We start from the raw sequence: 23,306 nt of genomic DNA, 5'->3' as shown, positions 1-23,306 counted from the left end.
GCCCAACGCCGTGAACCGGGAAATTTCGTCTCCTGGTTTCAGCAAGCCCGCTCTCATATAAACATCCGGGTCGGAGAATGGCCCAACGCCACCGCGGAGGACCGAGCGTGGTATGCAGATACCGATCAAACTATCTGGGAAGCAGCCGCTATCGGCGAAGCCATTGCTTTGAGTTTCTCACTGCCCCCTCACGCTGACCGAGCACCTATCGCTGCCGCAGCCTGCCTGTGGAACAGTGCCACCAACACCTTCAGAAGCCCTTCATGCAAATGAGTGTCTCCTTGCTGGACATCCTCGCCATCACAGGGCTACCAATCCATGCCAAGCCATACGTGCCGGGCGACTTTACATCGACCGAGTTCACGCATTCCTACAACCTGGGGGCTCGTCGTGCCCTGAAAGGCTCATTACGCAGTATGAAGGCATTACTACATCGGCCATGCAGAACAACACGAAGGAGGTATCGCTTTCCTTGAGTACTGGCTTGATAAATTCGTGTTCTGTGGTAGCGCTCACAAGTTTACAGGGAAATGGACGAAACTAGCTAAGGCATTCTACAACGGGATCGAAGTAGGGCTAGGGCAGCCCGTGCTGGGTGCGCTCTATCGGACCCTCCATACAGTCTCCCTAAGGCCCTTCCATCTTTCTGTTGGCCCATTGTGGGTTTTAGATTTGTGGATGCAGCTGTACTTCCCGCTCTTCCGGCGCACCAAGCTTGATTTCCTATCCGAGGACCAACTGCTCGGGTTTGCTGTGTGTAGGAACTCTGCGAACCGGACTCCTCTGTCCTTCTTCGCCAGCCACTCCATCCTGTATAACCAGCTCGAGCCGCCTCCCACCATAGATATGATGGTTCGCTGGCGCCATCCTGAGGTCTTGTCAGCGGGCTTCTTCCTTTGTTCCGACTCGGACACGGATACTAAGACAACTTTCATGAGGGCAACCTCGTGCTGTGACCTTCAGCTCGCCGAGGATGAATAAGGCTTCGAGTTGTACGCCCCAAACCACTTCGCCAGGCAGCTTGGCTTCTTCCAAGGGGTCCCCTATCCACTCTTCCATTCAGTGAACAAATACACATCCTGGCGCAAGATTGGCGAGACAGATCGAGTCACTCCGCTGCAGAACATTTCTCTTCTCACTCCCGACTTGCTCGAGATTGAGCTTTCACTGGGCGTTGACCATCCTATCTCTCCTGGTGGTGGTCTCTTTCAGACAACCATTGGAGGTATCTGGATGACGTCGTCTTCGTCGCCATCTTTTCCTCTCTGTACGACACTTTGGGCGAATCGGACCGCGCTATCCTCGATACCCAGCGCGACCATGCAGAGGGTCCTCAGAGGGCTGCGACAGAGCCTAGGCCTACGCTTTCGACAGTTCATGCTGCTCGCCGCTCGACCGGGATCGTCATTCGAGAACGCGATCCCGCACCCGAGGTAGGCCGCTAACTATGTGATTTCCATACCGCTTTCACTGCACTCAACTAAGTACTTCCTCTTAATTCACTTATCTTCCTTTTACAGGCTACACCTCGCTGAAGATCTTCCAGGAGGCTCGAGGCTGCAGGAGATAAAGGGAAAGCACCTGCTCAAGAGGGGCCCGCGGCAGACTCAGACAACGAGGTTGTCCTGCCAACCACCCAGTCGACAAGCGGCAAAAGCTCACGGAAGCGCCCCGCCGAGGATGAAGAAGAGGAACTGGAAGACCAACGCTTCCAAGAAGAGTATGGCCTGGTAAGCGATCTTTTCCTTAGAATTGTTTTCCTTAAGTTAGCAAAGGCTTACTAATTTTGCCCAACAGGTCCGGAATCGCCATGTCCGTCCCCGACTTGACAATGTCGAAGGAGATACTGGCACGGTGGAAGTCCATATTCCGGAACCCATCATGGCCGTGGCTGAGGAACAGACTACTGTCCTCGAGGAAATTAAAGCACGGCCTCTTTCGCCAAACAACGCGCCGGATGATGCTAACCTCCTTTTGGTGTCTGCTCCAGTTCGGGATGGAGAATCAAGCCAAATGGCTCCACCTCTCGACCTTACTGCTTCACAGGTGGCCCCGCCAGAGGAGATAATCGTGCCTCCCCCACCGCAGCCGGACCTGGTAGCCCGCGTAGCTAATGAACAAGCAGTTCCAATGGGACCCGACGTCTCGCCGCCTGTTTCAAAGATTGAATCAGCTGCAGAAATTAAGCCAACCACTCCGGCCCAGGCGGGGCCATCTGTCGAGTTGGCTTCTTCTTTGGCCACCCAGACCGCTCGTCTCCGGGCCCGGGTCACCCCCCCTGCCGATCCAGAACCCATTCGCTCAGCCCTGGGCTTCCTTCATGGGCTGATGCACCAAGGCCCACATATGAATGTTTTCGACTTGGTGCAGCGCGCACGTGAAGCTCACGGAGCCCTGGCTCGCCACTTAGCCAGGAACACACTTGCCTTGGATCATGCCCCGGAGCTTATTGATGTTGTCGAGCTGCAGGCCCGCCGAGTTCAGGATGTTGGTGCTCAGTCGGCTGCTCAGGAGAGAGTTCGCCATGCCTTAGACCAACAGATGTTAGTCCTCTTGGCCAAGCTTGAAGACGTTAATGTTCCTGAGACATCTTCAGAGAACCCATGCATTTTCTATACCCGGCAAGTGGAGGCCTTGGAGACTCAGATAGTGGAGCTGCAAACTCAACTTGCTCAAGTTTGCTAGAACCTTGCACAAGCTGAAGATGTAGAAGCCCGCGTGCAGGTCGCGGAAGAGACCCATGAAGCTTTGGACTCGGCCACTGCTGCTGCGGACGAAGCCCAGGCCTAAGCGGATGTTGAGGAGTTGGCCTTACAAACCCTTCTCCTAGATTTGTATAGGGCCTCTAGGCGGGTTTAGACCCAGTTATTATTTTGCCCCTTCTGTATGAACTTTTATAATCAATAATAATATTATACTATTTACTGTAATCAATTCTTTCCCGCTCTTGTCGAGTCTTGTTAAAAACAGCTTTTTCAGGAAAAAATCTTCTTCCGAGATTTGGTGGAGATTTCTGATGTAACTGTTTGCTTGGAACGCGAACAGTCATCATAGAACAACGCGTCCGACCTTATCTCCAAGCCTCATATCCCGGAGCTCATCGCTGCATGCAGGACATTTGTCAAAGGAAAAAATCGGCCTCCCTTGCCTATAAAAGAGAACCTCTTGGCCGGGTTGAAGCATCAACCAAGTCTTTTGCCCCTTTGCCATGGATTCTTCTTCCCTTCTGCTCATCCTATTGTCCTTTTTTAAAGCAAAACCCCTATTTCTCAACTTGACCCTTCGTTCATTTTAAGTCTGAAAATCTACTCTCAAGCCGGGAGTAAGTCTGAAAATCTTCTCTCAAGCCAAACCTTTGTTTGGACAAACAAATGGTCTGGGTACCTTCTGCCTTGCACCAGCTATTTTGTCCAAACGTGAGGTCTTCGAGGCTCCGCACCCGCTCGCGCTTTAGGCCCTGGCCAATGCCCTTGAAGCACCTTCGAGGCGTGACTGGTAACATGAGGGACCCAGGTCCAGTGGACCTCTAGCTTCTCAACAATTTGTCTTAGGTCCAGGCCGGTTTCCAGGCTTGTGCTGGTCTGAGGAAGCAGGACGTTCGTCAGTCTTCACCGAAACATGCGGCAGAGACCTCTTCTTCGACCCTGCAAGATATGCGGGTTTGAGGTTTACCATATTTCCAGATCTATGCTTTTGAGCTTAGGTGTAGTCAGATTTCGTTTGTTTTGTTAATGTAGTTGTTTCGGCCGCAAAGCCACTTATGAAATCTGTATCAGAGACGATAGAAAGGAAAAATAAATGAATTTATTTTTTAGGGCTTCTGGAATAGGCCCCAATCTTGTAGTTGTCTTTGGTTAGACTTTGCATGTTTATAATGAATGAAGAGAATGATAACTAAACTCATGTGAAAAAATAAAGCTATCTTATTTTTTAGGGTCTCTAGAATAGGCCCCAATCTAGCATTGACCTTTTTAGGCTGGTACGTTACAAAGTAGTCTTCAATCTCCTATCCTGGGTTGCCTGGCCCCCTAGTAGTAGGTGGCCGAGCGAGGATGTGATGGCGTGTAGCACTATTAACCGTGGTTGCGGGTTCTTGGGGAGGTAGAGGATTCTCGCGTTCCCAAACTCCAGCAATGTGACGCTTGAGGAAACGGCCATTAATAGGATTGCAATGAATGGTGCCGTCTAGGTCGCGCAAGTGATATGCCCCCTTGGGGAATATACGATGAATAATGAAGGGTACTTCCCATCGAGCAGACCACTTGCCCCGACCCTCGGTTTTTTTCCCAAGTGGGAGTACAGCGCGCCACACTTTTTGGCCCTCGGCATAGCTCCGACCTCGGGTGACTTTATCGTACGACCACGTGATGCGCTATTTCTCGAGGATGAGATTGTTGAAAGCGGTGACGCGGTGTTCATTTTGATCTTCAAGTTCTTGCCACATAGCTTGGACGTAATCTTCGCCAAGTAGTTGGTATTGTTCCTGTACGTGGAGCGAAGCAATATTGATCTCGATGGGAAGGACGGCATCATGACCATACATAAGAGCATACGGGGTAGTGTCCGTCGGGCCGCGCTTTGAAGTGCAGTAAGCCCACAAGGTGTGGTAAAGTTCCTTATGCCAGACGCGCGGGTTCAACTCCAGCATCTTTCGGAGAATGCCAAGTATGACCTTATTACTGGCCTCAACCTGGCCGTTGGACTGCGCATAATATGGCGTAGAGTGGAGGAGCTTGATGTCATAGTCGTTTAAGTATTTGATGACCGAATCAGCCACGAAAGCTGCCCCCCTGTCTGTAACGATGCACTCCGGAATACCAAAGCGGGAAATGATATTACGGAAAATGAAGTTGCGAACCGAGTTGGCGAAGGCAACTTGAGTGGTTCGGCCTCAACCCATTTGGTAAAGAAGTCGGTGGCGACGATAATGAACTTATGCTGCTCAGAAGAATGTGGATGAATAATGCCAACAAAATCTATCGCCCATCCGCGACCCGGCCAAGGTTTAATGATAGGTTGCAACGAAATGTTGGGGATGTGTTGCACTGGTCCGTGAGCCTGGAAGTCTTGGCAACCCTTGGCAAAGGCAATGCAATCTTTTAAAATGGTCAGCCAGTAGTACCCATGGCTGCGGATTAACCAACGCATTTTTGGTCCTGCCTGGTGCAAACCGCAAACCCCACAATGTACTTCGCGTATGAGACGCTTAGCGTCATTCCCATACACGCAGCGGAAGTCGTTTCCGTCTTCTCCACGCCTACGGAGTTCGCCGTTGCATAAAACAAAGTTTAAGGCGAGGAAACGTATCTGACTAGAGTGAGCGGCGTCATTGGGATTCTGGAGGTAGGCGATAAATGGTAGCCGCCAATCCTCGTCAATAGGGTCTAAGATCGTGACCTCGGGGGTGTTGGCCTGAAATTGCTCCCTAGCGATGAAAGAGGGATGGGTACGTCGGTCAACTTTGAGCAAACGTTCGCGCACTCCATTGCGCAGGCTAAGGCCGGACGCTACTTGGGTAAGCTCGTTGGTGGCAAAGTTGAACTCGCATGGTATGTGTTCGATGTAGACATCGTTGAATTGATCCAACACGTCGAATGCCTTGCGCAGGTATGGTTCAATGGACGAGCTTAAGCACTTGAAATTCTCCACTAGTTGGTTGACAACCAACAGGGAATCGCCAAAGACCTGTACTTCGCGGACTCCTAAGTCCAACAAAATTTCCAATCTGATGATGAGCGCCTCGTATTCGGCCTGGTTGTTTGTACAGTTGAAATCAAGCTGGAACGAGTAGGAGAAGCGATCCTCGACGGGATTTTCTATGGTTATCCCGGCTCCGGCTGCGGTATCGGTGCGTGACCAATCAAAGTATAGGGTCCACGGAGCGAGTGCCACAGCAGCGAACTCCAACTCGTGAAACGTCGTGAGCTCTGAAGGGGGTGATGAGCGAGAAAGTCTTCTATGGCCTGTCCTTTTACTGTCTTTTGCGGAACATATTGCAACGAGAATTCGGACAAGGCTAATATCCACTTGCCGATGCGTCCCCGCAAGATAGGGCGAGAGAGCATGTATTTGACCAGGTCAGATTGAGCGATCACCACCGTGGTAAAGGCAAGCATGTAGTGGCGCAGCTTGCAACCTGCAAAACATAGAGCAAGACACAACTTGTCCATAGGTGAGTATCGTGTCTTGTAGTCAGTTAACACCCTGCTGAGGTAATAGACAGCGTGTTCTACCCTGTTTTCATCGTCTTGTGCCAAGAGCCCGCCGATGGACAAGTCGGCAGCGGCGATGTAGAGTTTAAGCGGGGTACCTTCGCGAGGTGGAATCAATACTGGTGGGTTCGTAAGGTAGTCCTTGATTCAATCGAAGGCCTGTTGATGTTGTGGTTCCCAGACGAACTCGGTTGTCGCCTAGAGCTTGAGCAGGGATGAAAAAGGCTGGACCTTCCCTGCTGCCTTGGATATGAAATGGCGGAGAAAGTTAATTCACCCAAGCAACTGTTGAAGCTCCTTCTTGGTGGTGGGGGGTGAGGTGGTTATTACCGCCTGCGCCTTGTCCTTTGGGATTTCGATGCCCCTTTGATGGATGAGAAAACCTAGGAAGTCGTCGGCTTCTGCGAAGAATACACACTTGGCGGGGTTCATCTTCAGGTTGTGTAAGCGCATCCGTGTAAACACCTGTCGCAGGTCCTCAACATGGGTTGCGCGTGTCTTGGTTTTAACTACCACGTCATCGATATAGACTTCAATCAGCTTCCCCAAGATGTCATGAAAGATGAGATTCATGGCGCACTGGTATGTTGCCCCTGCGTTTTTAAGTCTGAAATGCATGACAACATACTCGAACGCGCCGGTAAAACCGGGGCAACGGAAAGCCGTCTTGTGTCGATCTTCTTCAGCGACGGGAATCTGGTGGTATCCGACTGTTCCGTCCATGAAGGACAGCACTTCATGCCTCGCGACTGCGTCAATGAGGAGGTCAGCTACAGGCATAGGGTATATATCCTTGGGCGTTGCGTTGTTGAGGTCGCGGTAATCAACACAGACACGCATCTTGCCATTTTTCTTGCGAAGGGGGACAACGTTGGATAGCCACTCGTTATACTTTACCACGTGAATGATACCCGATCGGTGCATGTTTTCGATCTCTTCCTTGACTACGATCTGAGTCTTAGTTCGCATGAATCGGCCATCTTGCCGTACTGGACGTCGGTCTAGATAAGTTGGCAACCGGTGGCAGACCAAATCCGGGGACAAGCCAGGCATATCCTCGTACTTTTCGGCGAACCAATCCCTGTACTCGCGTAATAGGGCAAGAAGGTCTTCCTTTTCGTTCTCCGCCAGCTTAACACTAATGGAAATAAGTAAGGGCTTTTCTGCAGTCCCTACGTCAACTTGTGAAATGGGGTCGTGGACTTGAGGTAGTGTATCGTCCAAGGCAGCGAGAGCTAACTGAATGACTTCCTCCTTGGTATCGATATAATCCACTACTTCGTCGACATATTCCATAGTCGCGACCTTGTCGTAGGCTTCGTGTTCCGCCCAGTATGAAAGGAGTCTTTCGCACAAGGACTCGCCAGCCTCGCGTGCCTCCTCTGAGAAGGCACTATTCATCAGAACGGGGTGTGGAATCAGCGATGGTGTGGGGACATTGCAAATCGTCCTTCGCTTGGGTAAGTCCCCATCGCGCTAAATTGGAGGCCGTTACCCTATATGGGCGGCCTTTGTCATCGACGGCTTGAACATCCAACGGGCCCTTGTCGGTGGTATAATATCAGGCGTCGTTGAAGTTGGCGGAAATGGAAAATGGCCGCGGGTCGGCTTTGATGATGACCGCTTCGCGTTTCTTGGTGTCCCAATTCATGAGTTCTTGGTGCATGGAGGAAAGCATGCAAAAACTTCTGTGGATCCAATCTCGGCCGAGAATCATGCTGTAAGAGGAAGAGCATTCGACGACGAAAAAGGTGTAAACCCGTGATGCCGGTCCGACCTTAACTCGTAGAAATAGCAGGCCTAGGGTCCTGGAGACTTGGCCGGTGAAGTTCTTGACTATTAAGGACGTAGTCTGGATCATCGAGCGCGGGATGTCTAGGAGTCCCATGGTGCGGGTCGTAACGATAGTGACTGCAGCGCCTGTATCTACCATGACTTTGTTGATCATCTTCCCTTCGACTTCGGCCGTGATATACAGTGGCCGCATGTGAGTGGCCATGTCTAAGGTTGGTGTTGAAAAGGTCAAAGTTTGCTTATGTTTGATGTTGCTCGTAATCTCCACTTGTGGGGAGTCGTCGACTGGTGCCGGAGCTGGCGGGGGTATGCTACTGACGCTCTCGCTGCTGACTGGAATATCGTCCGCGCTATAGGTTGTGTTTGGCGGCAGAGCGTATCTCTCCGATATGAAGAACACTATCCCGACCTCAAAGGAGAATTGTTCGCGGACTGGGACCAGCGGAGTGTTAATGACCCCGTGCTCCCCCTCGAGCACCGCGAAGGCGTCTGCTCCGTGGTTAACCCCTTCGTCGTCAACCCATCCTAAGACCTCTACCATTTTGCAGGTGAATGATTCCCCCTGCTCTTCTTCTTGGTCCTCGTCTAGGTTAAACCGAGGTTCGGAGTGCGCCTCGTCGTCCGCTGAATTTTCAGGGAAACGTTGGGTCATCTGCTGAGCAAGGTTAGGGTTGGAAGATGCACTTTCGGCAACTGGTGGCGCGCGAGTCTCTATCTGCCGTGGGCGCCATACTGCCTTGGTTGAAGGCTGCTGGTCCCCTGCTGATTGTTTGTCCGCGGCCGAAGGGGACTTGTCGTTGTCCTCCTTTTTCAACCGTTGCAGGGCGGATACCCGGGAAACCATCCAAGTCTCTATCTCCGGTGTAGATTGTACTCGAGGCTGATGTGGTTGTGGTGGTTCCCTTTTGGTTTCGGGTTCCGGATTTTGAGGTTCCTGGCGCCGTGAGGGCTGAGGCGTTTCGCGCCTTGACTCTGGTTCTGGGGTCATAAAAAACTTTCGTCTGGGACCAGTATGCGGCTCTCTTCTCCTCTCGGGCTCCTATTTAGGTGACGGCCTGCGCCTGGGAACTTGTGAGTCCCTTTTCCTTTCGGGCTCTGGTGATGGCTTGCATCTAGAAGGTTAATGATCCCTCCTCCTTTCAGGCTCGGGTGTCAGCCTGCGTCTGGAAGGTTATGGATCCCTTCTCCTTTCAGGCTCGGGTGACGGCTTGCGCCTGGAGGGTTATGGGTCCTGCTTTGGTGGAACCGCGAGTCGGCAGAAGACGTTTGCTTTGGGTGCAGGCTCGTCTACGAAATGCTCGCAAATCCTTGGGGGTGTGACAGGCGGCATTTGAAGGAATGCGCGCAAACCCTTTGCCTCCCTCCACATCCGCTCAGGTGTCTGTGCGAGTTGTGAAGGTCGTACAGCGCCCTCGTCGACAGCTCTTAAGGCCCGCATGATGCTACCATACTGCTTTTGGAGCTTTCGCTTTTTGGACTTACTAATGGTAACTGCCTTGCCCCCTTGCTATGTGTACCATACCCCGTCCTTAATTGCTGACTTAGACATTGGAGGAATATAGGGGTCGGTCAAGATACCTCCACGAGGACTGGCAGCTGTGTTTCCTGGGTGGTCGTTGCTAGCGTCCGACATATCCATCTCGCTTGTGGCAGAAGATGATGGTTCCTTTTCCACCCAGTGAGAATAGACAAACATCTCGAGGCGTTCTATCCTCTGCTCCAACTCCTCACGGGTCCTGGGACTCATGGGTTGGTAGTTCTCAGTGGGGGACGGTTTATCATCCCTCATAATTGCTTTGCCCTTATCTTTGAGGGAAGGGAGATCGGGCTCGAGTTTAGCGACCAACTGGCGAGCAGGGTCGTCTGTGTTCCCCTTTTGGTTAGTTAGAACGGTATAATTGTTCGCCAGCCGTTTACGGTTTCGGCCTGGAGGTTCACGTAGACCTGCGTTTGGTGACAAATCCAATGTTATTTTCCGCTGGCCGACTCGAGGCCAAGCGATGTCTCCCTTGTTTTCAAAACGAATGTACCCGAGGTCGAGCCAATCTTGGACCTGGTCCCTAAGTTGTTGACATTAGCGGGTTATGTTCCCCCAGCTGTTGTGGAACTTGCAATGTACGCACCTTTCCTTGTATTCTATGTAAGGTAGGGAGCTGGCCACCGTGACGAGTTCGTCGTCGATGAGATCGTCTAAAACCTCGTGAGCGAGGTTGACGTTGTAGGTATATTGGCGATGCAGCCAGCGAGCATTATTATCACCCTCTTCACGGCCCTTTTAGGTGCCCGGCGTCGATCTTCATCTTCGGCCTGATCAGCCCAGTTTACCTCGACCATGCCAACTAAAGGCTGAAAAGGGTCTACATCCACCAACGAGGCTGTACTACCCGGCGTCTTCAGCTTTAGTTCGCCAGAGTTCAGCCATGTCTGCAACTGATCTCGGAGCTTGACACAATCTTTGGTGTCATGATTGTAAACATTATGGAAGGCACAGTACTTCTTATCCTTCAACTCTTCCTTGGGCGGGTTCTTATGATCCAAGCGCACGTATCTCGCCTCGATCAGGTCATTAAAGACCAGATGGGCGTTCTTAGTATCATAGGTGTATGACTCGTACTCTGGTTTGGTCCATGCAAAGGACTGAATGGTGATTGGCTCACTCATTATCTTCAGGTTTTTTAACTTATGAGCTAATGGCTTGCTAGACAGTTCTACCGTGCCAATATCCTCTTGGTCCTGATCCGCATGAGCTTCCTCGAATCTTTGATAATATGGATCATAAGTAGGGGCCTGCAAGTTTAGTGCCCCCACTGTCCGATTCTTCCCTGGCATGTAGGTTCCTTTGGAAGCATTCGCTTTGTCGTCCAACTCGTTCAGGATTAGCTCGTAGCTGCCGACCTTGTTAATCAGGTCACCTATGGAAGTAAAGCACTCTTCGTGATGCTTCAACCGCTGACGGTGCTCCATGCCTCTAATAGCCAACTTAATGGCTTCCTGCTCAGGTAGCAGGTAATCGCACTTGGCTTGCTGGATCTTGAAGCGTTGGAGGAAAGAAACTCCAGACTCCATGTTTTGCTGACTCATCTGTGTGAGGGAGTCGAGGCCGACTTCTGGCTCAATTGTGTCGTACGTCTCTCGGAAAAGTCTTTCCATAGTGGGCTAGTCTGCTATTGACCCTGGTTTCAACCTGAAGTACCAAGTGAAAGCAGCTCCGGATGGAGAAGTCCCAAAGAGCTTAAGTTTGAGAATGTCATTATTCCCATATTGACCGCATTGGACCTTGAAATGGGCCATATGCGTTGATGCATCTTCCCTTGTCTCCCCAGAGAATGTTGTAAAGACAATGTTCTTAAACCCTTGGGGGAAAGGGTACTGCGCCACACTATCTGGGTAGGGGTCGCGATAGTGCAAGTTAGCATCACCTTTGCCGGTTTGCTCCTTGACTATACTCGAGATAAGTTGGCGCCAGTCGGCTGTCGTTACTGGTGTAGATTCTGCCCCCTAGTCATGGTTGTGCCATGCAGAGAGGCTAGGGGCCTGCCCAATGTTCTTAGAGGCTGGACTGGAATAAGCTATAACTGGGTCATCTGGTGTCCCGGTCCCCTGATATGGAGAGCTACTAGCGCCCCTTAGTGTGACTCCGGGGCTGCGCGGAGAAGGTGGAGTTGGCGGTGCCTTTGAAGAACTAGCCCCCAACGCGAATTGAGGGGTTTTCTGAGCCCCAACCCTTGGGTTAGCCCTAGGGCGCTCGTTAGGTGGAATGTACCTTGATGAGCCTTCAGTTGCACCTGCACCAGTTAAGTCAAGGGCAGGATTCTTTGGTGCTTGAGATCACATCCAATCTTCTACTTGTAAGACCCTCAAGCTCAGACTATCATGTCGTTCTTTGAAGTCTTCGAGCCTTTCCTGGCTATTCTTACTGCCAAAGTAAGAGGCATCCTGTTGTCGCTGTAACTTGGCATCGTGTTCGTCCAAGCGGCGAGTTTGCTCATCCACTGTTGCGCGGGTAAGCTTCAGGGCCTCTGTGTTGTCAATCAAATCCTTTTGGATTCGTTGGAGGGACCCTTCGACCAAGGCCTTGTTTTCTGTGTATTGGCCTGAATGGTGGCTAAAATCCTCGCTGAGCACGGCGAGGTTGTCGTGGTTAGCCTCCCAGAGGGTCCTATCCTTTGTGACCTGTGCGGCAAGGTCTATGACGCTCTGCTGGGTGGTGTCGACTTTCGAGTTGAGGCAGTTGAGCTCGTTCTTCAGTTCTCCAAACATCTGGCCGATTTCCTCCACAGACAGAGTAGATCTTGTATCTTGGGTTGGTCGTGAACCTGTCATTATGATTTCGTTGGAGTCTGGGTTGCCAAACTGAGCAAAAACCTCTTCTCGGGTGAGAGATCGGCAAGCCGCGCTGTTATGGGGCTTGTAGCGTGGTACCTTGTGTTTGAGACAAGAAATCGAGGGTTTCCCGTACGGGGATCCACTGACTTCCCAATGGTGGCAAGAACGTTATACTCCCGGTCCCACTGGGCGTGCCAATGTTTTGGCCACGCGTCTCAGTAGGGGTAGAGTTGCAACTCTAGTGATGTCAAAAGTAAGAAAAACAAGGTTGCGGGGCGTGCCACCGCGCGGGTGCGGAATGAGTGCGCTATGCTGGACTTCTAATCAAACGAAAGGGTTTCCGGTGCCACCTAGCGAACGAGGGATTACGAGCAAACCTTGTTCACCTGTGAATCGATACTCACTGTTAGAGTGAGCAGAGCAGAGCAATAATCAAGAAGAAAGGACGAGTCCGAACGGGCTCTGAGAACTAAGGCGAGGTGCACTTAGAACTTTAGGGTTTCAAGAATGCTCGAAGATTTTTTTGCAGTTTTGTATGAGTTTTTTGTGTCCCTTGAATAATCCTCGAGCTCCTTTATATAGCATCCCGTGATTAGCTAACAGAGATACAATCACAAACCCATTCGAACTCAACAATTTAGAATAACACAGGGACACGCCTTGCTCGCGAACTGCGCTATCCACGTAACACGTGTCATAACATACTCCGCTTAGGCTTCTAATACTGCCTCTCCCCACCAAGCACTGTAGACTCCTACGCGAACTGAAACGAGGACCTCGCGAGGTAACACAGTCCTTGTCAAATTCTACCTCGCGTGCCTCCAGAGCTCGCCACCCTACATGGGCTTCATTTTTAAAAAATGATCACAGGCACTGGCCCAAATGCTATCCAAAACTTATTACGAGTCTTGGACCAAAATCCCCGCTGGGCTCAAACAGGAATCAAAGTGAACAATGGCAAGCTCTCAAACCTCAAAGCATTATCAAGACGAGAGTTGTAAAGATCGAAGAAAGTGGTGAAGACTAGAGAGTACGTGAACACTGTGACGGTGAGCTTCAAATAATGGTCTTTGAATATTTTGGTACGAATTGAACATAACCAAACACATGACAGAGAATTTGAGCCAATCATCAACTTTCTAAACTTTTGATCGATTTTAACCGTTTAGTTTAGTCACTGAATATATTATAATTTTAATTCGTAGCCTAAAATTTGAGATAAAGTTAATAAGTTATATTGACAATGACAAAATATATAAAAACTCTTGGAGGTAGAAAATTTTGCACCCGACCTTGCAAAAAATAGGATTTTTTTTTTTTTTAAGTTGTTTATACTTTCCTGCACTGTTGCCCCTCATGTAAATACCGAAAATGGGAAAATGCGCAGGCAACCCATAATGTCTCTATACCTTCTTATACAACAATCTGTTTAAGAACCCACCCCGCAATCTTAGGGCTGGGCATAAAAAACTATAATCCCGATCCCGTCTAGGTCACGTCTCGAAATTTAATGAGATAGGACGGGATCAAAATATAAAAATATTGGGTCCGTCTCATCCCGTCCCGTTAAAGAAAAGCCGGGACGGGCCGTGGGACTGAATATTTGAGGTCTGTAAGGCCCGTCCCATCCCGTCCCATATATAAATAAGAAGTAATCTCATCCGTTGGTTTCTTTCATCCTAACCGTTAATTTTTTTAACATTAATACTAACCCATCTCATTCGCAGTAGTCTGACTAGTCTCTCAGACTCTCGTCCCAAAACACGAAACCCAAATTGCAAATCGCTCTCAACCTCAATCCAGCAAAACCTTAAATTGAAGATGTAAACTTGAAATCTCAAAACCTCAGTCGCTCTTCTTCTAGTCTTCACCCAAAAGGTTTTGACGTTTTGATTCAGGACATGCTAGAGTTTAAGCTGTTTCTGCAAATTTTACTAGTTTTGTGTGCTTTTCATGAAGCCGTGTTTTAGTGCTATCCATTGTTTTAGCTACGAAAGTTTTGATTTTTGTGTTGAACAAATTTTGAAGGATAATTGTGTTGGATGCCTGGATGGTATGTCAATTCTTGGTTGAGGTATTGGTAATTGGGTTTATGGGATTTCTATTGGTAATTGGGTTTCTGGGATTTAAAATGTTCTTAAATTTTGAATATTGAGTTTGTTTGTATAGATCTAGCATGATATCTGTAGTGAACTTAATAAAATGAAGTAACTTATTGTGTCCTCGACGTAGGCTAACATCGATTAACCAACATAAGTTTCTGTTGCTTCAAATGATGATTGAAGGCTATGTGTCTGCTTGGTTAGAATTTCATCCTGGACTTTTCATGTTACAAACCATCTATGGTATAAAGTTCGGTTGTTATTAGCTTTGATCTTCAATCTGTTCACTTTTTTTTTAGAATAATCTGTTCACTTTTCTATTTGATCCAATTTGTAAAATTTGTAAACAACTTAGTAAACAAAGAATCCAAAGATGATTGTTTATTTTGAGAGTTTGAAGACCTGATGAATGCATATTTACTCACGTTTATTTTCATTATTTTCTCATATAACAGTTGATTATGAGTGAAGTGTTATATCTCAACTATTTGGATTTTCTCCATCTGGGATTCGGTTGGGACAATGGGATTGGGCCTGTCCCGTCCTGTCCCATCCCGATTCTGTCCGGGACGGAACTTGACCGGGATAGAATTTCAAAAACGTAAAGTCTGTCCCGATTCCATCCCGAGTGCAATGTACAGGATGAGCCGCAGGATTAACTAAATCTCATCTCATCCCGTCCCACGCCCAACCCTCGGTAATCCTAAAGTTTCATGCCATTGAGTGGCAATTGGCCTCAAGCCACCCACCCACACCAACAATTCCAAGCAGAATAATAATATGTGCCAACTGAAATGAAACCGCGTTACATTACAACTTACAAACCATTGCTGATTGCTCTCTCTCCCGCACCAACACTACACTATAGCTCAAGTGGTGATGAATCCATCAAAAGTGCGTAAAGGAAAGCCAGAAAGGTGGAGGACCCGAAAAAGGGCAGCTCAAGTATTTGAATGGCCGTAGCATATTGGATGGTAGTGGTGAAGGAGAGAATAGAGATGGTGAAATGAGAAAATTGGGATGGATGGAGTGGGTGGCAGACCCACGTGACAGACCGACCCACCACCATCACCACCACCACCACTCTGATATCCCCAAGTGGATGTATCACTTGGCTTCATATCAACGCTAACAGCCAAAACAATCCAACCACAACAATAAAACCAACATCCTCACCATCACATAGCTCCACCTCCCTCTCCAAAAGTGAAAAAAGGGAAAACAAAGTTCACAGGTTCACATCATTTACTCATTTGACAAAAAGCCACCTCCATTTCCATGGTTGCCCACTATCATTTTGCCTTTCCTCTCTTTCACTATGCCTAAAATGCTAGTGGGTAGTGCTCCCTTTCTCATCTCCATCTCTCTCTCTCTCTCTCACACTAGCTAGCTCTTCCTTTTCTTCTCTCTAAAATGCTAGTGGGTTGTGCTTAAACTTGTTTTGGTGGGTGAACATGTTAGCAGCTTACCCAAAATTCAAGGGTAAAAACTGAGCAAGAGTGAGAGAGAGAGGGATGGAGAAAGAGGGTAACCAGGATCAAACCCCATCTCTCCTCTCTAACAATTTGGAGTCTCCAAGATCAAAGCCTTTGATTGGTAGTGACAGGCTGAAGAGAGATGAGTGGAGTGAAGGAGCTGTGTCTAGTCTTCTGGAGGCTTATGAGGCCAAATGGGTCCTCAGAAACAGAGCCAAACTCAAAGGCCATGACTGGGAAGATGTTGCCCGACATGTCTCGTCGCGTGGGGGCTGCTCCAAGTCGCCCAAGACTCAGACGCAGTGCAAGAACAAGATCGAGTCCATGAAGAAACGCTACCGCTCTGAGTCGGCCACCGCTGATGGCTCATCTTGGCCTCTTTATCCACGACTTGATCTTTTGCTGCGTGGCAGCGGACCACCTCCACCCACAGCAGCAGCAGCAACTGTTGTAGCAGCTGTAGCTCCACCAGCGCCTCCGCATCAACCACCGCTAGTGACTCATCAGAGCAACCACGCCCTGATGCTATTGGAGCCATCAGTGCCGGTGTCACCGCCGACTCAACCGGCGCTTCCACCGCCACCTCCTCCGCATTTAGGAACTGCACAGAATTCATTCGGGTCTGATGGTGTTGATAGGGATGCCAAGGTCAGTGTCTACATGACGCAGCAACCTGTTTTATTTATTTTTTATTTTGAGTTTTCATTGGAACTTTGCCCATCAAACCAAGAAGAATAAAGATTCAAACGTGCCCAGATATCAGGCATTATAATCTGGGGATCGTTGGCTTTTAGTCCACAAAGTCTGTTTTAAGCAATTGGGTGTCCAATTGTTCATCCTTCTCATCCTAGTTTTATTGTAAACCCTACATCCCTTGGCATATAGATAAGTATGATGTATGGATCATGTGCTCAAACGACAGAGAAACTAAGTGCGCAGGAACCCATGTCCTGATATAAATCAATAATAACTTTTACCCATCTTCTGTATTAGAAACTAAGAAGAGGCCCCTTGACTAAGATTTTTGACATTTTTGACTTTACCAAAGGATGCACAATCAAAGCACCTGGTGATTTGAATATTGATGTGAACACAGTTTTGCAGCCTGCAAAACAAACACGTAGGCTAGCTGATTATTCCACATTTGATTTGTTGGTGCAAGTCTACAGACTATTGAGTTTAACTGCACTTAATTCCTAGTACTATGCACCCAAGACTGCTGGCACTTGAGAAACGATCAATGCATATGATGGATTTTATGAGTGACAGAAATGTAACACTGAATCATTAATATGCAGGAAGAAGAAGCGGGGATGAAATTATCAGACCATGCATCGGACAAGAACCCATTGGAGATAGACAGTAGCACACCAGCCCTTTATAGTGATAAGGAGAAGTTAAGGTCCAAGAGAATGAAGAGGAAAATCGAGAAGAAGACACGAAGAAGAAGGGAGGAATTAGAGATAGCCGAGAGTATAAGATGGTTAGCTGAGGTTGTGGTAAGATCTGAGCAATCAAGAATGGACACAATGAGAGAGATAGAGAGGATGAGAGTTGAAGCAGAGGCAAAGAGAGGAGAGATGGATCTGAAGCGAACAGAAATTATTGCCAATACACAGTTGGAGATTGCAAGGATCTTTGCTGCTGGTGCCGGCAAAGGCGTTGATTCTTCATTAAGAATTGGAAGAAGTTAAGGAACAAATGATCATGCTTCTGAGTATGCAATATCTCTCTATATATGTATAGATTTAAATGTAGTATATATGTAACACTAAGAAGAAGAAAGGAGAGAACCTTTGGATGATAAGGTGAGGAAGAGTGGACTAATTAACATGTAAGATATAAGTAGTTATTGTAGGTATAATAACACATCTACCTCATTCTAATGTACATGTTCTCTCTTTGAGCAGGCAATCAGTGTTTTGACCTACCAAGAAAATTGATTATTGATACGGTATAAAAAACAATTATCTATGGTGTAAAAAACCATGATGAATTCTGAAAGAATTCTTTTGTGTCGAAGTATCCGACTTCTTGGCAGAATGACAATAAGCCTTAAGATGAAAGGAGACGAGTTTGATCTTGAATTTTGAGGGAGTATAATGACTATAATCTCATAAAGGAGACCGGATGCCCAAAAATCATAAGACCAAAATGTCAAAAACATAATACAAAGTAACGGTAAGGAGCTTTACTAGTTAGCTCTTTTTTTTTTTCTTTTTTTTTTGTTGAAAGAAACAGATAATATTTATCTATGATAAAAGACACTTACCTCAATTATTGGCTTACACCAAATCTCTTTGGTAGTAAGCAAATCAAACTATCTAATGAATACCCTCACTGCAAACAGGTTTAGCTCAATTATTAAGCTTACAGAAAAGAACGCTCATCTCACTACTTAACTCCCTTTAAAAAGTAGACCAAGTCGCATAGAGACTGAATTAATGTACAACTACAAACACTCAAAATTAAATAAGGGGAAAGAAATTTGCACTCCTCGTTTTACAATCTACATTTTCTTTCTAGGGCAAAATTTTTTATAAGAGAATAAAACACTTGTAAGTAATGACAAAAAATTAAGTTCAAATGCCATGCTTAGGCAAAGGCAATAATTAAGTTACTAAAAGAGGATAGAAGGAGTGTGGATTGTATATTGGGAAGTGCAAATTTCAATACTCGTAAATAAATGAAATCAGACATTCCAATGTAGACATGTAGACATGGAATCTGATCGGCACCCCCCAAGACGGTTCTAATCTTGAGCAAGTCTGCCCTGAACGTGAAACTTTGGTTTCGTTCAGCTCCTTTATGGAAGATGGATAAATTCCCATATTTAGACATGAACGAAATAAAAAAAAAAATACCGACCCATAACGTCTATGTCAGCTTTTATGTCTGAATCTATTCAGAACAATCCACTTTCTAGACGATCCCTATAGAAAGATATTTTCTATTTTAACAATGTTTCTAGTAGATACTAAGTGATAAGTGAGGGTGGCAAAACACCTTTCAGAGCAAGTTCACCCGTTGGGTCACTCTGGGTCACTTAGAAAAGACAGCAGTTTCCACCCGTTAGAAATATGAATTCGCTGCCACGTGGCATTTACAATTTATTAAATTTTAAATGAGTAATGCTAGGGTGTGTTAATGCATGCAATGCATCAACTTTGTCCTCAAGTTGTAAAATGAGTCCTCAAAATAATAATGTTAGTCCTCAAAATTGTAATATGAGTTCTTAAAGTTGTAAAAAAAAAATTAGTTACGACATTAGTCTTCATTTATCCTTAAAGTGGTAATATAGTACTCAAAGACTCAAAGTAGTAATATGAGTGTTCAAAATTGTAACAACTTCTTTTTAATCAGTTTGAGGACACAGTTACCACTTGAAGCACAAATTTTACTACTTTAACGACACATGATGACTAATGTTGTAACTAGAAAATTTTACAACTCCGAGGACTAATATTACTAGTTTGAGGACTCAATTTACAAAGTTGATGATGCATCACAACATTCACATGCTAACACATTGTAGAATTTTCCATTTTAAATAAGGGTTTTAAATTGTAATCAATAGTTATAGATGCAATTAGGTAGTAATAATGAAAGACATGATGAAATTTTGTACAATTTATTTCCGACAATTTTGTACATAATGAAATTTTCCATTTTAAATAAGGGTTTTTAATTTGGGTAAGGCTAGGGTGTGTTGACACATGTGATGCATTAACTTTGTCCTCAAGTTATAAAATGAGTCTTCAAAGTTGTAATATAAGTCGTTAAAGTTGTAAAAAAAAATAGTTACAACATTAGTCCCAAAATGATACCCTTTTAAAAGAAAAAAAGGTAATAAAGGTAATATCTAGAAAGGCCTGATATATATATACATATATATATATATATATTTATCTTTTAAATAATAAAAATAAATGAAAACTTTGCAACTTTAACGAATTTCCTTACAAACCTCCTTATTTATTCAAAATGTACGAATTTTCTTAATTGATCTACTTTTCGATCATATTTTTTCATCTCAATTGTTCATCTTTTAGGTATATATGAGTAAATCATCTCTACAAAATTTCAGTCATATTCATAATAATTAAGGTATTCAAAACTTTGAATTACACGAACGGTTCCAGTTGAACAGATTTGGTTCGCACATTGTAATCATATAGTTTCGACACCTTAACAATCACCAATTTAGTTGAAATTTTGCAAAGATGATCATGTCATATATATCTAGATATTAGTTGGCTATGATCGAAAAATATGACCTAAAAGTGGTTCTATTGGAAAAATCCGTACCTTTTGAATAAATAAGATTGTGTGTGTGTATATATATGTATATGTAATCATTTTCAAATAAGGATATCCTTATCTTAGTTAAGGTACGGATTTCCTTAATAGACCTACTTTTCGATCACATTTTCTCATCTTAACCGTTCAGTATCTAGGTATATATGAGTAGATCATTTTTACAAATTTTCAGTCAAATTGATAATCGTTAAGGCATTCAAAACTGTGATTTAGTGTTAAAAGAACGTACGGTTCAGGATGAACAAATTATGTTCGTTCATTGATTTAATACATTTTCGATACCTTAAAGATAACTAAATTAGCTGAAAATTTGCAGAGATGATCAAGTCATATATATCTAAATACTGAACGGCTGATCGGAAATTAGGTCAAATTAAAAAAATCCGTACCTTAACTAAGATAAGGAGGTCCTTATTTGAAAATGACTGTATATATATGACTATATGTTAAATGACAGTATTACCTGTCATATGACATGTGACTCAAAATTGGATGGAACATTAAATTTGATGGAGGGGGTGCAAATTGACAGTTTTTATCAAGTTTTGGAGGTAAATTGACGCAATTGCAACTTGTGGGTACAAATTGGCCATTTAAGCCAAGTTTTAAGAGGTATTTTGCTGATTTTGACTAAAACAAAACAAGGGAACCCACAAAACAACTACAAAGCAAAACCTCTTGCTACATCTCCCTAAATGGGGAACGATAGGGACACAATAAGGAAGAGGCAGTGAAACCGAATGGAAGGAAAAGAATTACCATGATCTAGAACTGATCTTGCAGTTGCTTGATGCCTTGATATATCATTCACCCGACTTTAGGATCATCTTCCACAATGATTTTGCTGACGATGACACGGTTTAAAAATAAATTTCTTTAATTAAAATTGTTGAATGTTTTTATTTTATTTTTTTTATTCTTTATTTTTTGATTTTATTGGGCTAAAGATAAAAATATACTTTTTAGAAGTAACAAATGATAAAACTGTTAATAAATATTCATTGATGATAAAATAGTACACTTATTTAAATCCCTTAAACCGTTATCCATGAAAATAAAAAAAATTAACCATCTATACCACTGACAAAACAAACACTCTCTCTCTCTCTCTCTACATCAGTGGCACTACATCTTCTCCGATCTATGGGCCACGCTCCTTCATCCACGTCTCCGACACCACCGTCCTCGCCCAGGCCCGCGACCTCGACGAGAAGCTTCGCCGGAATAAGGAGGTGGGCCCCCTGGCCGGGGTGCTCGTGGCCGTGAAGGACAACGTATGCACGGCGGAGATGCCGTCCACGGCAGGGTCGAGAGTTTGGGAAAGGTACACGCCGCCGTATGATGCTACTGCTGTGAGGAAGATTAAGGAGCTGGGTGGGATTGTGGTCGGCAAGACCAATTTGGATGAGTTTGGAATGGGCAGCACCACCAAAGGCTCCGTGAAGTTGTGGATGAGTTTGGTCAAAATCATAAATTCAGTGAAGTTGTGGAGATGAAGGATATTTGGAGGATGATTCCAATAGCTGGGTTCACGTCAATGGAGTTTTCTACTAGGGGATTTGAATAATGCTTTGAACTCTACCTGATAACAAGGTTAGTTGGTCCTTTGGAAACTTTTAAATTGTGCTGGTATCTGTTCATCATTCGTAAATGATATAATAGAAAAGTGGTGACCTTCATTTGGTTGCAAATAAGGTAAAGATCTATAAGTGAGCATATAGTATCCAAAGGGAACTGGTTGAGAGTAGTGTTGATCAAGTTTTGCTCTTTTTGGTTCGTTAAGTGAATAAGGCATGTCTGGACAAATGTTTTCATGCTCTTTGGTTAATTGAATTGTTTGGTTGATTGATTATAAAACTTAGAGCTAGAGAAACTGAGTTGCTCTAATAGTTGAACAAAGTTGTATTATTACTGTTATTGTGGTGAAGTGAGCTGGAGTGTTGGGTGTCCTGATAAATTTAGGTACACCAAACATGTCATAGATAGTTACATGAATAGTTACATAGATGAATAGTTACATGGATAGTTACAAGGATAGTTACAAGGATAGTTACATGGATAGTTACATAGATGAATAGTTACATGGATAGTTACATGAATAGTTACAAGAATAGTTACATGGATAGATAGTTACATAGATGAATAGTTACATGAATAGTTACATGGATAGTTACATGAATAGTTACAAGGATAGTTACATGAATAGTTACATAAGCAGGTACACAAGTGTAACATGTATGTAACTACCCAGGTAACTATCAATCTGTAGTTATATTGATAGTTACATAGATGGATAGTTACATGAAATAGTTACATGCATAGTTACATGAAATAGTTACATGGATAGTTACATAGTTGGATAATTACATAGATAGTTACATGCATAGTTACATGCATAGTTACATAAAATAGTTACATGCATAGTTACATGGATAGTTACATAGATGAATAGTTACATGGATTACATGCATAGTTACATACATAGTTACATGGATAGTTACATAGATGGTTACATGGATAGTTACATAGATGGTTACATGGATAGTTACATAGATGGATAATTACACGGATAGTTACATAGATAGATAGTTACGTGCATAGTTACATAGATGGATAGTTACATGCATAGTTACATGGATAGTTACATAGATGGATAATTACATGGATAGTTACATGCATAGTTACATAGATGGATAATTACATGGATAGTTACATAGATAGTTACATGCATAGTTACATAGATAGATAGTTACCATGCATAGTTACATGGATAGTTACATAGATAGATAGTTACATGGATAGTTATATAGATGGATAGTTACGTGGATAGTTACATAGATAGATAGTTACATGGATAGTTACATAGATGGATAGTGTCACATCCCGACCCTTATATTTTTACCTTATTTACTAGCTTGATTATAATAAGAATTTTACCGTCTCCGTCATTCAGTTAATAGTTTAATTGGTCCCTAGAGGGGTTTCGGGGACGATTGTGTGCGGAGGATTATTCGTGGGAGAAAATACGATGGCGGTAAAAATGATAAATTTTAGCTAGTAAAAGGTAATTTTTTTAT

General features: G+C 45.0%; 2 protein-coding genes across 2 annotated transcripts; one reads left to right on the top strand and one right to left on the bottom strand.

Annotated features, from left to right (window-relative positions):
• Positions 1 to 4,372: 4,372 nt before the first annotated feature.
• Positions 4,373 to 7,613, bottom strand: LOC101295281. The gene is made up of 3 exons (XM_004308531.1): positions 6,490 to 7,613; positions 4,859 to 5,974; positions 4,373 to 4,790 (listed from the first exon to the last, which is right to left on the bottom strand). Exons 1-3 carry the CDS (start codon positions 7,611 to 7,613, stop codon positions 4,373 to 4,375), a joined length of 2,658 nt encoding a protein of 885 aa, XP_004308579.1.
• An 8,168-nt stretch (positions 7,614 to 15,781) lies between these two features.
• Positions 15,782 to 17,796, top strand: LOC101300665. The gene is made up of 2 exons (XM_004307044.1): positions 15,782 to 16,557; positions 17,208 to 17,796. Exons 1-2 carry the CDS (start codon positions 15,949 to 15,951, stop codon positions 17,601 to 17,603), a joined length of 1,005 nt encoding a protein of 334 aa, XP_004307092.1. The 5' UTR covers positions 15,782 to 15,948; the 3' UTR covers positions 17,604 to 17,796.
• Positions 17,797 to 23,306: the final 5,510 nt, after the last annotated feature.

The sequence above is a fragment of the Fragaria vesca genome, linkage group LG7 (genome assembly GCF_000184155.1).
Source record: "Fragaria vesca subsp. vesca linkage group LG7, FraVesHawaii_1.0, whole genome shotgun sequence".
NCBI lineage: Eukaryota > Viridiplantae > Streptophyta > Magnoliopsida > Rosales > Rosaceae > Fragaria > Fragaria vesca.
Note: the sequence above shows the minus strand (reverse complement) of the source record. Positions and strands in the feature narration are given on the sequence as shown.